The 18,082-nt window shown below is 38.3% G+C and overlaps 1 protein-coding gene across 4 annotated transcripts in view; it reads left to right on the top strand.

The window, feature by feature from the left end:
- The first annotated feature begins 812 nt into the window (after positions 1-812).
- smarca2 (SWI/SNF related BAF chromatin remodeling complex subunit ATPase 2) overlaps positions 813-18,082 on the top strand; it is a 46,857-nt gene continuing 29,587 nt past the window's right edge. For 2 of the 4 annotated variants that reach the window (XM_079476539.1, XM_079476537.1), the window contains exons 1-18: positions 813-1,006; positions 2,901-3,140; positions 3,287-3,416; positions 3,880-4,215; positions 4,458-4,556; positions 8,332-8,593; positions 9,264-9,390; positions 9,915-10,088; positions 11,151-11,324; positions 11,440-11,610; positions 11,776-11,823; positions 11,954-12,084; positions 12,415-12,472; positions 12,675-12,775; positions 14,200-14,347; positions 14,845-15,008; positions 17,793-17,859; positions 17,968-18,078. In XM_079476539.1, coding sequence (XP_079332665.1) covers positions 2,913-3,140; positions 3,287-3,416; positions 3,880-4,215; positions 4,458-4,556; positions 8,332-8,593; positions 9,264-9,390; positions 9,915-10,088; positions 11,151-11,324; positions 11,440-11,610; positions 11,776-11,823; positions 11,954-12,084; positions 12,415-12,472; positions 12,675-12,775; positions 14,200-14,347; positions 14,845-15,008; positions 17,793-17,859; positions 17,968-18,078 — 2,529 coding nt within the window. In that variant the 5' untranslated portion in view covers positions 813-1,006; positions 2,901-2,912. Of the gene's footprint in view, positions 1,007-2,900; positions 3,141-3,286; positions 3,417-3,879; positions 4,216-4,457; positions 4,557-8,331; positions 8,594-9,263; positions 9,391-9,914; positions 10,089-11,150; positions 11,325-11,439; positions 11,611-11,772; positions 11,824-11,953; positions 12,085-12,414; positions 12,473-12,674; positions 12,776-14,199; positions 14,348-14,844; positions 15,009-17,792; positions 17,860-17,967; positions 18,079-18,082 lie in introns of all 4 variants that reach the window. The other 2 variants (XM_079476538.1, XM_079476536.1) reach the window with 1 other exon arrangement.

Here is an 18,082-nt window from a genome sequence, read left to right as displayed (position 1 = left end):
CAGAAATCATTTCCATTCAGGACAACAGAATGAGAACTGTTTTGCATAAGTCCCTCCGGTATAATTGAGAACCATTTGGACATTTTTGTGATTCGGGCTTTGTTCTTTGTTGGTTTACGTTTGTTGTTGCTGTTTCTATAGTGGCAATAGCTCGAACAAAACCCATTGATAAACGTGTGATTTTTCCAAATCAAATCAAAACGTTGTTTCAAAACAGCAAGCTTAACTGAATCCAACTAAACGATTGTACAACATGACAGAAAATGTAAATAACTGCTTAAACAAAGGGCAGTTTCGATCAGATGAATGAATAATAATGATTTAGTTTATAAACACACGATTTATCCTGTCAACGCTCCATCGCCGCGTTTGTACAGTATTAACGTGAGACTATTCAATTCTAATGCACTGTCTCCCTCATGTGATGAAATTGTAAAACTACAGTTGTGTCTCGTTCTGAAGTCTCTGACAACAGTATGCTGACAGCTTCCTTATGAATGAGATTCGTGGCAGTACACTGCATAAACCACGTGTTACAGCATGCATCCTATATAACTTTACTCCATGAATTTATTCAATATATAGGCCACAGTATATGCTTATTTCGTCAGTTTCCCACTGAAAAAACAACTACAGAGGCCATTCCCTCAGATGCGTGTGAAAGCGTGGTGTTTTTAGTGCGTGTCCTCAAACGACCGAGGAGCGAAAGTGACCCATTGCCGAAATGCGACAGTCCCAGAACGTTCTTTTGCGCTCGCGCTGCGAAAGTGTTAGCCCCGCCTTTAAATAGATCACGTAACGATTGATGCGATCCTCAACCAATCGCGGATCAGAGATGACTTTATTTCCTGCTCGCTCAACAAATCAGAAAATGAAAAACACCCAAAAAGCAAGAACTTCAACTTGTCGGCAAACGGTGGGGGGAGGGGATCAACATATGGCAGTCATATTTTTGAAGCTGAAATAATGTGCTAGATCTTTTATTGGGGGTTTTACCTCGCGGAAGGTAACCGAGTTTAAATACTCTTTGCTTGGACATTTATACTGATGTATATCTGTCAGTGGGGAGCATAGTTTGTTGTCGCCGATTCAAATGTAGCGGGCTAGCATGCTAACATAACTGTACAGATGGTTAGCGAGCTGCTGCTTGATTATATCAGACGGGGCTTAACTGTTTGCTCGCTTTTGAATTGAACAAATCACGAACAGTGTTAATAAACGGCTTCTCGGAGAAATGGCAAACATATTACTTTAAGCCAGATCATGGAAAACAGGTGTATAGCATGTTGAGAGTGCGCTGTTGTGTGGAAGGGTCTCAGAAAGTTTGTTGAGATTTAAAGCAACCGCAATGGCGTGAGGGGAAGACAGTCGTGACAGCAGGTCGAGGAAGCCATGATCCGATCGGCGCAACTCTCTTTAGAGAACAGCCCTGCGACAAACGCATGTGTTTGCTGTTTAAATGCGTTATCTTCTCTTTTCCTCCCAGTTGTTTATTTTAAAACAGCCTGAATGGTCTCACCGACCGCTCCCAATTAAATAGATGCTATTGAAAAGTTTTTGTCATTTTGTTTTTGACATCAATGAAGGGCCTAACGTTACATTTCTTGCATTAGGTAGCATATCATATATTTGTATTTATTCGGTAACGTTAAACGCCTGCTATGCTACATTTTGAGCGACAAATCGAAATGTACGAATAATTACTGTAATTAAAAATGAACGTGTAATTCAATGGCAACGTGCTTGTAGACGACACAAGTATGTTATTTTTATCTCGTTTTATTTTCGATGGTGTCGCATAGGGGGCGTGTCGGGCCATTGTAACTCCCTGGAAGTTATTGTATAAACTTTGTTGACTTTTTGTAAGCCTCTCTGTCTTCTGTCTGTCTTTTGGTTGTATGGAAGGATGAGTGATTTTCTTCTTGTTCTTATCTTCTCAATGTTACATGTCTTTTTATTCAAATAACGCGAAAAGGACAGATCAGCTTTAGTCACTATTAAAAACAGTTTAAATTATTACTTTAAATGTTAAGTTTAGAACGTATTCATATAAACTATTTATAGGGTAATCCTCATGATGTAAACCATATGACATTGTTTCTTATTCATATATGATAATAAAGCAGTAATAGCCACCATTGGCTGTGCATTAGGCGTGAAGAGTTATGGGGTGTTCTTACTCAAGAAGCAAAATGTTTTAGCCTCAGATCCACTATGATTAAAAGTGCCATTGTTAAATAAATAGTTACGTTAATAATAATATTCAGACAATCCTTCAGAAAGCAATAGAATTCATATTTTGGTGCTAAAGCGTGTCAGAGAGCAAGGCAAATTCACCACTGAACTTTGTATGTTACATGTTATTAAATAAATCGTTTTGAAAAACAATTTGATAATTTACTGATCCTCATGCAATCTCAGAATATGTATATGACTTATGGTTAAACACAAATATTTTAATATAAATAAGATGTCCCTATTTAGCCTTACATGGGTCTTAACTCCATTGGTTATTAAAGTAATAGTTCATCAAACTAGGAACATTTCGTCACCTTCATTCGCCCATAGTATTTTATGACTATAAAATAGGATTTTCTATCATAATATGATAGAAAATGCAGTCATGTTATCTTTTTATATGGGGGTCAACACGTTAAAGGTCCATCAAGTACATTTATTGACGATTAAACTTATCCAAATGACTCCATTGGGGGAAACGACCCAGTTGGTCTTCTAAAGGCAAATGATAATCGGGAAAATTATAAATATTTTGAGTTTATGCAGCGATCAAATTATATTCATAATTATATTGTTATTATTATATTTTTGTGTTTACTTTTGGTATTTTGAACACTGGTAGCAATTCTTTATTTCAACATTCGGTCCACCCTTTCCCACAGATTCTCTAATAGATGTCCACCCCCAACGAGCCACCGGTTGGAATGTCACATTCTGGTCCCTCACCAGGTGCTGGCCTGTCTCCTGGGCCACTCTTAGGGCCTAGCCCTGGACCTGGCACCTCTCCTGGCTCTGTACACAGCATGATGGGCCCCAGCCCAGGGCCGCCAAGTGTCCCACTTGCTATGCAGGGACAAGGTGGCGGGGATTATTCTCAGGACAGCGTGCATCCAATGCATAAGGTACTTTGGGGCATTACGTTTGACATTGATTATACAAGTAGTTATGAGATAATAGCGCTATCAGAAAAATAGAACAGTAAGTGTAAACACATTTCGCAAGTTAGTTGTTAACCACAAAGTTGACTTATTTTCTTGATTCTTTTCAGCCCATGGAGGGAATGCATGAGAAAGGGATGGGGGAAGATTTGCATTATGGACAGATGAAAGGGGTGGGTATGAGATCCCTGCACAGCGGCATGGGTCCTCCACAAAGCCCTCTGGATCAACACAGTCAAGGTACAATTGCACATAGGCAACAAACTAATACACAGTTGTGTATTTTTAACTCTAATTATAGTCCCGCTCACCATAAAATAATTTAAGGATCTTTTTATTCTGCACTTTGAAGGATTTTCGGTTGAACTTGTTCAAAAGAATAACCTTGGAAGGCAATTGTCTGACAGTGTTTATTTATTTAGTGTGACCTCACCCTAAAGGCTACCTTTATGTTGCACTAATTATCGTCATATCCGATGATCTTCGTTCTTTTTTCATGACCAGGGAAATGTTGTTATCACCTTTACACATCGTTAGCTATTACAGATCCATTAAAATAAATAAATATTCATATTTATCTTTGCATTATGGTTGTTCATGAAAAGAACACAGTGTACTCAACTGTTTATAGTAAATGTTGTATATGAAGCACACTGTTGAGCGATGTCAGCTTGTGAATATAACTATTGTTTATTCCTTTTAGGATACATGTCCCCTCATCCCTCGCCAATGGCCCAGGTGTCTGAGCATGTGCATAGCCCAATATCAGGGGGTGGGCCAACCCCACCGCAAATGCCTCAGGGTCAGTCGGGCCCCATGATACCAATGGATCCCCAGGGAATGGGACAGCAGGCCAGGGGGCAGTCTACTTTCAGCCCAGCCCAGCTACAGCAACTCAGGGCTCAGATCTTGGCGTACAAGATCCTGGGCCGTGGTCAACCTCTGCCTGAGAATCTGCAGTTAGCTCTGCAGGGCAAGAGGAGCCTTCCCACAATGCAGCAGCAGCCTGTCAACAGTGGCCCCTACAACAGACCTCCAGGTGAATACTGGGATTGGTTGTAGAGCTTTGAGCTTTACAATAATGATGCACAATATATCATTTTATGTTTTACAGACAGTTATACAGTTTTCTGCTGTACCGTTTTATATGTTTTGATAAGTCAATTTCTGATGTTTCGGATTAGACTGAGCACTGTCTTTTGTATGAATATTCTTGAACATGTTAGTTGAATGTCAATATCATTGCTTCTTACCCTTATTACTGTAAACTTGTGTTTGTAGGTATGCCAATGACTCATGGAGGGCCTGCCACTGGCCCTTGTCCTACTCCAGGAATGCAGATCCAAAGCCAGAGTTCTGGCCCAAAACCATGGCCTGAGGGTGAGTGTGCCTTGGGCCCTGACATACAAAATTCAGTCTAGTATTAATTGTGGGTGAAAGTATAATTCTTATTAGAAAAATAGCTGATTTTAAGTTTGCAATCCAAGATTTGGCGTCTCAATTACCATCTCTGTTTGATACAAAATATGCTTCACAAATGTATCCTTACGTGGGTTGACGTCAGATGATAGTTGAATTTATAAATCATTATACGCTTACAATTGAGAGTCTGTGTAATGTAATGAGATAGTTTTGAACACAGATTTTCAATGTTTTATGTACTTGATTATCAAAGCTGATTTTTCTTTATACTTAACCAATAAGTTATTTATTTAGCTTTCTTTGTAAATTAAGGGAGAACGGGACAACATCACACATTACTTTTCATTGTAAATGTATATTATGACCGCAGAATTAGCCAATAAAAATTTGTCAGTTAATCTCGGAATACATTTTTTTATGTTTTAATCGAGTGTTTTATATGTTATATTCTAATCAGAGACCATGTGTACAACATCTTTTGAGTTCATATTCGGATTACGCCTGTATCCTAAAAAGTGCTCACATGCTACACAGGGCTCTGTTTGTTTGTATTACTTAAACTTATGCTGCTTCTGTTCCCTCGTGACAAATTGCTGTACTTTTACTGAAACATTTCATCTTAACAAAAGCAGATGCAGATAAAGGATCTTGGAGCCATGTAACCTTCTCTGTATATGTGACTGTTATAATAATTTCTTTCATTTTACCTGTATCTTGTGCTCGTAAACGCGGTGAGAGTGCTCTATATGGGTAAACCTTGGAAAATGATTTTCACTTTAAAGAGTTGAGCCGAAACAAAAGTTCTGTCATCACATCATTTATTCTTCATCATATCATTTTAAAACCTCTATGACTTTCTTTCTTCTGTGGAACACAAACAAAGATAATTTGAGAAATATTAGTCTCAGAAATTAACTTCTCCATTAAGGTCCCAAAATTTCCCCTCATTTTTTGGGGGATGTAACTGTGTCAAAATCTCACGGTACTATAATGCCTCGGTGTAATGCCTGCGGTACAATATTTATTGCAATATTTTAAAAGACAAATGAAGACTTGGAAAAAAGCGCCAGAAGTGTTTTATAAACAAATATTGAACATTGCAATGATGTACAAATATCATGTCATATCATGTCCTCTTTTCTTTATCCTCCAATCAACACTGTTGCTTTCAGGTGTTAGGTAGGCCTATAGTTTGAGATGGGTCAAATTATTTAAAACTCCCTGCACCAGGTGGACCTTGACAGAGGTTATCTCTATTATATTGTTTAACATTCTCTATGTTTAAGGCCCGAAAGATCTGTCATTTCATACAGTCATGTGACCACGATAAAATTGAGACAATTTTGCTATTGTGTAACAGGACTCCAGACTGCGACTAAATTGTTGCATTTTCTACCAGTTTTCGAGTCATCGATATTATTTTTACATCCCTTTATTGGCAATATTTATTATTACCCTTCTGAATGTGTATGCATGTTTTTTATATCAGACACTTACATTTAATCAATTAATTCAACCAGTTAGAATGCCATACTATAATAAAATGTTATCAACAAAATACACCTATTAACTGTGTAAATACTAATGCCAGTGTTGTTTGGTTGCCAGCATTTTTCAAAGTATTTTGTTTTGTTCTGCAGAAAGACACTCATATTGGTTTGGAATGACATGAGGGTGTCAAGTAATGTTAAGTCAGCTTTTTTATATAGTGCTTTTTACAATTTTCATTGTTACAAAGCAGCTGTACAAGAAAACATTGACTGTAAGTAAAAGATATAAGGTTATGCAAGTCAAAACACAGGTCAAATATCAGACAGACTATAAATTCCTTAAATAAAACTATAAAATTCTAGCAGCCCCCCCCGGCCAGGCAAACAGTGCAAAACAGTATGCAAACGGTGGCGAGGAACCCAAAACTCCATTGGATGAGAAAAAAAACCAGGCCTAACCAGGGGATTCCAGCTCCCCTCTTGCAAAAGCCGATTTTGGATCAGTTGGAGTTTTTGTAATACGCCTGAAGGGCAATAGTACATTACAGTAATCTAGTCTTGATGTCATTAGTTTCTCTGCATATGATGGTGACAGCATATGACGTAGTTTAGATATACATTTAAGATGGAAAAACGCAATTTTACAGGAGTTGTCGCCCTGGTTCTCAAATATCAGAGTACTATTGAATAAAACGCCAAGATTCTTTGCTGAAGATGAGGGTTTTATGGAACATCCATCAATTGTTAAGCAGTATTCTGGGTTGTTATGTATGGCGGTTATCGGTCCAATAAGTAACACTTCAGTTTTGTCCGAGTTCAGTAATAAGAAATTGTTACTCATCCACTTTTTTATATCGACTATGCATTCCACTATTTGATGGAATTGCTGTGTTTCATGAGGCTTCGAGGAAATATACAGTTGCGTATCATCAGCATTACAGTGAAAGCTTACTCTGTGTCGCTTTATTATATCTCCTAGAGGTTGCATGTATAATGCGAAGAGCATAGGCCCTAAGACTCAGCCTATTGGTACACCATACTGGACTTGGAATTTGTGTGACACCTCATTGTTTATTGCTACATATTGAAAACTGTCAGATAAATAAGATCTAAGCCATTTCAAAGCTATTCCCTTAATGCCGACATCATTTTCGAGTCTATGTAGGAGCGTGCTTTGGTCAATGGTGTCGAATACAGCACTAAGATCTAGCAGCACCATCAAGGAGATACAACCTCGGTCAGACGCCATAAGCAGATCATTTGTAACTCCGATCAAAGCAGTCTCTATACTGTGATGTGCTCTAAATCCAGACTGGAAATCTTCATTGATGTCATTCCTTTAGACGAAGGAACATAATTGAGCGGAGACTACTTTTTCCAGAACTTTATGAAATGAAAGGTAGATTCGAAATAGTTCTGTAGTTAACAAGTTCTCCAGGGTTGAGATGTTTTTGTTTAACAAGGAGCCTTATAAAAAGACACCTTATATGCTTTAGGCACATGTCCAAGTGTCAGAGATGAGTTAATAATGCTAAGAAGAGGATCTATAATGTCTGGGAGCATCTCTTTCAGTAGATATGTAAGTATAGGGTCTAGTATGCATGTATTTCAATTAGATGATCTAATGATTTTAGATAGTTCATCGTGATCTATGGTAGAAAATATTCGCAATTTCTCCTTAGGTGCGCTTTAGTTAGCGGGTTTTAAATCATTGAAATCATTTTATTTTGGGGTACTTCACCCTCTTTCAGCGTTTGCTTTAAAATCAAAATGAATTCATTCATAGTTTGCTATACAGTATGTGGACAGGAATGTCCCCTACAAGTTCACGTAGGCCTGCACGATTAATCGTTTTTAAACCGAAATCGCAATTTGAAGGGGTCGCAATGTTCAAATCGCAAAAGCTGCGATTATTTCGATTAAGGGCTTTAAATGTAATAAAATTCACCTACATAGTTTTTGACAGTTTGCTTCTGCATTTTTACATTTAACCAATAGGGGGCATTTTAACCGTGGACATGCTATTGAATTAACAAAGAACGTCATTTGGAAAAGATGTGCATGAGCGGGAGCAGCAGTTTAAATTTGCAACAATCGAATCGTGGTCACATGACTTAATCTGCTGGAGCGTTGAATAAATCATTAAATACTATCAAACCTTTAACAACAACAGGCAGTTCTACTGAAGGCAACTTACATTGGTTCACAATGATGTATTGGGCCTTGTTTCTTTTCACGTCAAGGTGCAGAGACCTCTAGCGTACCACAGAAGCTGCCGGTCCCAGCTCCCAGTGGCAGACCCTCTCCAGCCCCTCCGCAGGCTCCTACAGCCACCCAACCTGTCCCAAGCACCTCCCTCACTTCACAACCGCAAATTCAGCTGCAGCCAGGACAAGGCCAGCCCTCTCTCATCATTCAGCTCCAGCAGAAGCAAAATCGCATCACACCCATTCAAAAACCTCAGGGTCTGGATCCGGTGGAACTCCTACAGGAGAGGGAGTACCGGTATGTCATTTTGGTATTAGTTATAATACCTCCCAGCAAGGGTTAGAAGCGTTACAAAAACATCACAGAAAAATAAAAAAAGAACAAAACAACTATATAGCAATATTGGGTGATATCAGATCAGTTGGGGGTGGGGCTTCACAGTTGATTTTGGGTTCACAAATACCTAAAGTTTAAAAGTAACTTTAAACTATTTTCTTTCTATTGCTCATGTGTTTGCAAGGTGTCGTCAGAACAGTCCATGACGTTATGTGCTTTGTGAAACTTTAATAAGTGTTGGAGGAGACTGAAGAACCTTTGTGTTTCTGAGTTCTGTGAAGTTCTTCAGAAGTGCAACAACAGGACTGTGTTGATTGTTTGGCGCCGATGTATGATGAGGTCACAAAGACAGTTGTTTTACCATCTAAGATTTAAAAGGTTGAGATCTTGCAGGTGATTCAATCGTCTGGAGAGCTCTAGGGGTAGTAGAAATTATTAATGGCTGGAAAGAGCATGTCAGGGGTTTCTTTGTTGAACAATGAGTCTAACAATCTGTGGATAAATGATAGATCTTGGTTTTATTCTTTTATGATTTCATTCTTTGCCCATGAGGGCTCTATTACTCTGGTAGAAAACAGCATTTTATAATAGCATTGAATTGACTTTCTCCATGTTGTTAATCTGTCAAAAGGCTTCAGGCCAGGATTACTCACAGAATTCAGGAGCTGGAGAATCTTCCCGGTTCGTTGCCGTCTGATTTGCGTACTAAAGCTACCGTGGAACTGAAGGCTTTAAGACTGCTCAATTTCCAGCGGCAGGTAAAAGAAACGCCCCTTGCCCAGCGACCGCTCAGATAATTCTCACATTTACAAGCACACGGAATTGATCTCATTCATTTTTGTAATGAGCTTTTTACCAGCTAATTTACAGGAATAAATTACACTAGTAAAACGGAAGAAAACCTTTCACGTTTGCCACTTCTTGACAGTAAATTAAACACGATCATTTACAATAAGCCAAGTGAAAATTGTTCACGCACGTTCTTGATTTGCATGATCCATTGAGCTTTGTCCTCTTCACATTGTCATCATTATGTGGATGGTGATGGTGGTGTTGAGAGTTGTGCAATGAATGTTTAATTTACACAGTGTAATGAAATCCACCATTAGAGGGAGCCATCGCAGCACTGCTATCAGTACCGGCGCTTGAAAAGACAGAGCCTTGTTCTGCAGTAATTAAAACTTAAATATGTTCGAAATGCTTCAGAATATGATTATCATTTGACGAAGTTCATTAGCTGTAATACATTTAGTCACAGATGAATGATTTTTTTCTCTCTCAGCTGAGGCTGGATGTTGTAGCCTGCATGCGCAGGGATACGACCCTGGAGACCGCACTGAACTCCAAGGCTTACAAGCGCAGCAAGAGACAGACGCTGAGAGAGGCTCGGATGACAGAGAAACTAGAGAAACAACAAAAGATTGAACAGGAAAGAAAGCGCAGACAAAAACACCAGGTGATGGATGCATGACCAGTGTACCAAGATAAATCAATTTAAGTTCTGTTGCATCACCGAATATGTTGAAGAAATGACCATTTTCTCTCACTGGAGACATTTAGATTACTTAATTATTATGTAATGATGGTATATAAATTATATGAGAATTTCATTTTTGGTTGAACTTTTCCTCTAACAAGACAAGTTCTTGGATTTAGTACACCAAAGAGCCAAAATAACGGAACAACTTTTTTATTTTAAAGTCTTATTGCAAATGTTGGATCTGATCATATCACTGTGACCTTAAAAGTGGCCACTTGGAAAGTGGAAAATGGTCTGGATAAAGTATACTGTGACATAGAATATGGGCAAAATTTCTAAAGTTTTAGGGGCCAAACATTGTAAATCATATCGACCTCTGGTTGAAACAGTATGATCATAAAATGATATGACCCCGGTATTAAAGTGAAGATTTTGTCACTATTAACTCACCTTCTTGTCATTTCAAACCTGTATGAATTTTATTTCTTCTGCATAACACAAAAGATAACAATTCTGTCATCATTTACTCACCCTCATGTCATTTCAAACCTGTGTGACTTTCTTTTGTCTGCAGACAAGAAAAGAAGATATTTTGAACAATGTTGGTAACCGAACAACGGCTGTACCCATTCCCTTCTATTGTAAACACACAAAACCAATGCAAGGTGACCAACATTCTTCAAAATGTCTTCTTTTCTTGTCTGCAGAAAAAAGAAAGTCACACAGGTTTGAAATGACATGAGGGTGAGTAAATGATGACAGAAATGTTATTTTTGGATGAACTAGGACGTTGAGGAGTTTGAGTTGCTAATAATTAAAGGGATAGTTTAGAAGAATGTTACTGAGATTTAAGTAAAAAAATGATAGTCAAAAATGCCACAGAAATCATTTGTTTAAATATCGTTCTTTGTGTTCAACAGAACTTTAAGAAATGTATACAGGTTTAATACAACTTGATGATGAAAAATATCCCCTTAAGAAGTTTACAAAAAACAGTTTTTGAACATTTAAAAGCATTATCCTATTTTTGTCTTATAGGAGTATCTCAACAGCATCCTGCAGCATGCAAAGGATTTCAAAGAATATCACAGGTCCATCTCTGGAAAAATCCAGAAGCTCTCTAAGGCCATCGCTACCTGGCACACCAACACAGAGAGAGAACAGAAGAAAGAGACAGAACGAATTGAAAAGGAGAGAATGAGGAGACTGATGGTAGAATATGTTGAAATTCAGCACCAGCATTCTGGAGCATCTAAAATACTCCATAAGAAGTGTTTCTTAAAGGATCTCAATGGCTCTCTGTTTGTTTTCTCTCTGTATGATGTAGGCTGAGGATGAAGAGGGTTACAGGAAGCTGATTGATCAGAAGAAAGACAAACGTCTGGCCTACCTCCTTCAACAGACAGATGAATATGTGGCTAACCTCACCGAACTTGTCTATGAGCACAAGGCAGCACAGGCGGCCAAGGAGAAGAAAAGAAAGAGAAAGAAGAAGAAGGTACAAGGCAACATGACTGCTGAAAAAGAAAATGCTAAATGACGTATTGTGATGTCTCACCAACAAGTTTAATTTTCTCAGTTCTTTTCTTTGTCTGTTTATCAAATTCCTATGATCATTAAACATTCCATATTTACTAACTCCTGTCATGTTTACCTCCAGAAGGACGCTGGTGACGCAGAAGGAATGGGTTCTATTGGGCCTGATGGAGAGGTATGTCAATCACAATAAATATGAAAGCAAAGTTCATGTGAAATAACAGACATGTGTCCCTCTGCTTCAATCACTCTGTCTAACACATATTGTCACAGAAAACCTGCCGTGTGTTTATTTATGCCCGTAGCCTATAGATGAGAGCAGCCAGATGAGTGAGCTGCCAGTCAAAGTCATTCAGACTGAGACGGGGAAAGTCCTACAGGGGACAGATGCCCCCAAGTCCAGTCAGTTGGAGGCCTGGCTCGAGATGAACCCTGGGTAAGAGGTCCTCTCGTTGTTCCTCTGTGTTAACTGAGTACAGTTTTGACAGAAACCCACGCATTTCATTTGCAAGGACAGATAACTCAATTTTTATATTTTTTTATTGTGCATTCGATAAGTACACTATAATTTGTGAAAGCTGTAGAGTCATCTGGGTGGCAGATGGATGAACTTAAAATCGTAATAACAAGTGGCCAACATAAATAATGGCTTTGTTGCAGTATATGCAGTTTTTTTTATTCTATAACGTTTGAAAGTTTGTGTTGTCAATAAACCTTTCTGAGACTTTCTAGTGTTTACTAGTTAATTATGCCCTTTAAATCACAGCTATGAAGTTGCTCCACGCTCAGACAGTGAAGAGAGCGGCTCCGAATTTGAAGAGGAGGTGAGTGTCCTCTTCTTTTTGCACACTATGCACTGACAGCTCTTCGGTGTGGCAGTGAGTCATACTTCTAGACACAAACTAAGCAGCATGATTTTCCCCCATAAGCCTTTTTAGCATCAGCCAGACGCTCGTTCATCTCAGCGTATTTCCCTGTCACCTGAGCAATCACAAGGCTTTAAATGAGTATATTGCTGCTTTTTAGGATGAGGAAGAGGTGGTCTCCAGAGCTGAATCAGAGGAAAAGAAAGCCATCGATCCCAACGTTGATGAAGTGTCTGAGAGAGCGGCCAAGCACATCATAGAGTATGTTACCTGTTTTCACTTTAAAGCAAAACATGTCTTGTTGAGTTGGAGTGCAAGAGAAACACGGGTGTTGATAGCTGTTATGTGTGCCTCTCTCTGACTTTTGCCTTTTTCTTAAGCCTCGTTTTTGCAGTTTTTTCGTCTTAGGTTTGGTTACTTGTTTTTATGTAGTTAGCACAATTAATCACTAATTTAAAATTAATTTGTTGAAATTTGGCCATTTTTGAAAGGTACACTTGAACTTTCTTGTTAATCCAAACATGTAACCTGCCAACCAGGTGGCAGAAAGCGATGCGTTCAAGCAGCTGAGGTGGTTTAGAAGGTTAAACATTAGAATGGAGAATAAAGAATTGTGGAAACGTAGAGTTAAGGGGAAATAAAAGAAGTGAAAAGGCTGTGTTAATTAGAGAGGTCAAAGACGGCCTGCCGATGAGACTGTCTGGATGCACAATAAATTGAACGTTAAACCAAGTTGAACGGTGTGCACTCGGAACAGAAAGCAGCAGACACAGGTTTACCAAAACTGAAGAGTAGATGATTAGAAAACATCAGATAAGTCTCAGTTTCTGCTGCAGTGTGTAGATGGTTGGGGCAGACTTTGGTGTAAACAGCATACATCTATTTATGAGTGCCTTATGTGAAAGGCGGAGTAATAGTTGGATTAAATAGTGGAATACCACACTTACTCTCGGTAAACTAGACTTGGTTTTGAATGAAAGCGTCTGCTGAATAAATAAATGTAAATGTGGAAAGTTAAGCATCATTTAATGGCAAAGTACAGGACGAGTTAATCAAGGGTATAAAATCCCAGTAAATGCCATCAAATGTGTTAGACTTTTGATTCTTACTTCTTGACCACCTTAACCTTACATCTGCCACTTTTTGGTAAACAATTGAAACAAGTGCATAATAAAACTGTATTCAAAACATTCTCCTTATCTTATCCCGATTCCCTATGAAAAATTATAATATAATAATGCTTATTTTAGCTGTCATGTACGTTTTTGCTGGAAATGTCAGTTTGACCTTTGATTTCAAACCACATGAAGATAATAGATGACAATAGAAAGGAAAAAGTTACAGTCCGTTTACAGCTTTAAACTTTGATCTTATAAATGAGTTAAAGGAATAATTCACCCCAATCTAAAAATTCTGTCATCACTTATTTACCCTTTAGTCAATTGTTTTTCAAACCTGCAAGATTTTTTTTTGCAGAACACAAAAGAAGATCCTTTAAAGCATTAACAACGGCGGTACCCATTGACTTGCATTGATTTTATCTCCATACAATAGAAGTGTATTACGTGCGCTTTTGACTGAACAATTTTATAGTGGATCCACATTTTTTCCACAGATAATTGAACAGACCGCATTGATCACTGACATTATACATAATCATAAACACTTTGTGTTTTATTGTGCAGGTCTGCTAAACAGGATGTGGACGATGAGTACAGTGTCCAGGCAGGACAGACCAGCTCTCAGTCTTATTATGGAGTCGCCCACGCCGTCATAGAGAAAGTGGAGAATCAGTCGTCTCTTCTGATCAATGGAACTCTCAAACATTACCAGGTAAAGCTCTAAATAAACTCTAGAACCCTTCACACACACACACATTATATTTAGAAACTTTCAGTTTTGCAGATAAGAACGGCGATTTAAAGACTATTTAAAGAGAATTTATTCTGGAATTGGACAAGGCTGCAGGAAGGAAATCACACATGGAAGAAATATAAAAAATTGAGTGGCTAGGACTGAATCTGTTATCCCCTTTGAGGCGATAATGGATTTAGCTGTGGATTTCAAAAGAAGAAAACACACCTCTTATCTTCCAATTTTCTTCTCTTTCTCACCTGATTGATGGGGTGTTTTAAAGAAAACGTCAGGAACACTGTTTAAGCCTTTGACAGAACTGAGCCAGCATTTTCTTCTGATTCTTGCTTTGATTCAACTCAACAGCCGTAAAACATAGATTGGGTGTATTATCCCACATTGTCCAGTGGTCAATGCTATCGGCTTATTATGCTTTTAACGTATTCCCACAAAATAACGTTAGTATTTTGGTTCAGATCCAGGGTCTGGAATGGATGGTGTCTCTTTACAACAACAACCTGAACGGTATTCTGGCTGATGAGATGGGTCTGGGAAAGACCATTCAAACTATCGCCCTCCTCACCTATCTGATGGAGCTCAAGAGGCTCAATGGGCCGTTCCTCATCATTGTACCACTCTCGTAAGTTCAACAAACAAGCTGTGAATATCAAGATGGGAGGTGTAATGGGCTGAGCTAAGAGGATTTGCAGCTTAATGGCTTCACTAAGCGACTAAACACGGTTACGCACAGTTCAGCTGACTGCTAATGACTGACACCTCTCGTGACACCTCTAAGAGGGGATAATTGAGCGATCACCTAGCATTCGACAGCTGAGCCCAATCTGCTTTCTTTAGTTATATGATGTTGCTTTTGGTGCTAATGAATAAAGTTTGGTTGCATAGGCGTAATTTGTGGTTGGGACATGTCCCCACCACTTTTTGGAAGAAATTAGTTTGTTTAGGTTTGTTTAAACGCAGAATGAGCCGCTTTCTTTCCATCTCCCGTTACTCACACTCGTATTTGCGGAAGACAGAGAGCCGCAACTCCAGAAACGTGGCCAGTATTAAATGCATGCATCATCCGCGCTCACTTGTGCATCCAGTGTCCAAGTCATAGGAATAAACTGCGGAGAAGCCAAGGACGAACCGCCCGCTGTATATGATAAATATTCCCAACAAGTTATTACAGAAACAATTTATTGTTTGGGGAAACAGTCCCCAATGATGCATTGTGCTATGGTGATCAGCAAGCAATTTATGTTGTTGTTCAGGAAATGCACCCCTGGTTAATAGAGTCCAAACTTCAGAATAATATCAGTCTATGCACAAGTTTTCTATTTCGAAAATAGCTGCATGTCTAGTTTTCAATCAGCCTAAAAATCCCATGTAACACCCCTCCTGATTTCAGTTCACTGGCTGCCAGTTGCCGACCCCATCAAGTGTAAATCGCTGGGACCAGCCTTCAGAACGATAAAGGCAAATTCACCCCTTTACCTTAACTCATCCCCTCCTGTCATCTGCGGTCTGAAAATGAGCGATGCCTGGTTGTGTCATCACAGCGAGGCACCAAATCACTTGCAAAAACCTTTACTCATTCGGTTCCTCTGTGGTGGAATGAACTGCCGTCTTCCACCCGAACTGCAACATCCTTCACAACTCAAAACAGCTGAAAACATACCTGTTCCGCATTTATTTGACTTACATTTACATTTAGTTATTTAGCAGACGCTTTTATCCAAAGCTACTTACAGATGAGGAAACATTGGAAGCAATTATAACAACATAGGCAACAAAATACATAAGTGCATCAAACTAGTCCATTAAAGCCTAGCACAGTATACAAAGCTAAATACTTACCAATAACTGTGTCTTGTGTCTAAAAAAAGAATTTATTGTTGTTCATTCTCTCCCTCGCTTACTCCAGCTTATTTCCTCCTAGTAGCATGGTATTGTTTAGCGTGCTGTCAAAATGTTTATATACTCTCTTACACTTAAAAGCGTCTGCCAAATGAATAAAAGAATAAATGTAAATGTAAAAAAGGAGGAAAAAACATTATTAATTTAATTTATTATTAATTTGCATCACAGATGTGACATATAGATGCTCAGAGAATTTCTTTGTTACCAATAATGAACAATCTGATTATATTTACCTAAAACCTGGTTATTAGAGTCTAAAAGTCAGAAAAATGTCAGTCTATGCACAAGTATTAATAAAAGGGAAATTGGCGTGTGTTATGGATGTGAAAAATAAGGGCACTGTTTTTGAGAGGCAACCTACTTTGTTGATGGTCTGTGATTAAAATGTACTAACCAGAAGTAATAATATCCAACAAATAAAGAAGGGATGGCTCTTCCTAGAACGTAAAATAGTTTAATTTGATTGTCATGTGTCCATTCAGAATGAATAGGGACCGTTATGGCGGTCCTGAAAACGGCACTTACCCGACTATGGAAAATCATGCACTTAAAATAACAACAATGATTAAATGTAATAATGCACATATAGACTATAGACGGTTTCAATGCGACTACATAAACAAAGGTTACTTCACATGCGCACGTTCGCAGACAATAGAGTGCATGTAGATCATTTCTGACAACATACAAAGAAACCGAGAAGAACCGTTACTTGGCTAAACTAGTCTCTCCAATATTTTATATTTAGACTGCGATACCAAGCTCAACCGCTAGAAGTCAATGTACTATACGGTTTCTTTAAATGCGACCAAACTACAGGACCCATTCAACAAATTGTTCATTTAATAAATTTAACATCTAACAAATTCAACAAATCGTTTATTTAATATATCTTTGATTCAATAAATAATAATACAAATGAATATTTACATGAATTCAATTTAATTTTAATAGTTATATTATTAGACACTAGCCAAACACAGACCTGAAGTTAACTGGGGCTCAGACACGCACCTCAATTGAAACGGCTCAATTGTAAAAATCTTTGCTAAAAACTTTTTCCTGGTAAGGTTGACATTTGCATGGAATTGCTCATATATATTTAAACATGGATGAGGAAAAACTCTTCCACACCAATTTAATTGGTTGTTTTGTTGCATCACGCAGCACTTTCACTTTCAGTGCTTGTCGCTGAAAAACTTGTGATTGCCTACTTTTCAACATGGTGCTATTATTCTGACAGCGTGCATCTCCTTGCTGATGTCTCATAGACTTTTTCTCTAAATGTTCCTTGGAATGATCCTCAGTACACGATTGCCACGTTTTAGATAAATTGAATGTAATAGGGCTGAAATCCTTTCAAACCGGCTCACCTCACATACATCATTAACACTATGATGACACCATCACATTTTATTTAGAGATATGGCTTCATAATATTATTTCCTATCAGTGCTTTCTCGTAAAAAAAACACTATTGATTTTTGTCTTGTCTTTGTTGCAGGACTTTGTCCAACTGGGTTTATGAACTGGACAAGTGGTCACCAAGTATTGTGAAAATTTCCTACAAGGTAATGAGCGTAGTTTGTTATGTTGGAAAATGAAATGTAGAGATTGAATTCAGTATAAAATAAAGTTAATGAAATCGAATGCAATTACTGTTTCATGATTTGTGGAAGGGCACACCATCCATGCGGAGGTCTTTCGTGCCTCAGCTCCGAAGTGGAAAGTTCAATGTTCTTCTTACCACCTATGAGTACATCATTAAAGACAAACACATTCTAGCCAAGGTAA

Source organism: Barbatula barbatula, assembly GCF_947034865.1.
Source record: "Barbatula barbatula genome assembly, chromosome: 2".
NCBI classification, from domain to species: domain Eukaryota; kingdom Metazoa; phylum Chordata; class Actinopteri; order Cypriniformes; family Nemacheilidae; genus Barbatula; species Barbatula barbatula.
Note: the sequence above shows the minus strand (reverse complement) of the source record. Positions and strands in the feature narration are given on the sequence as shown.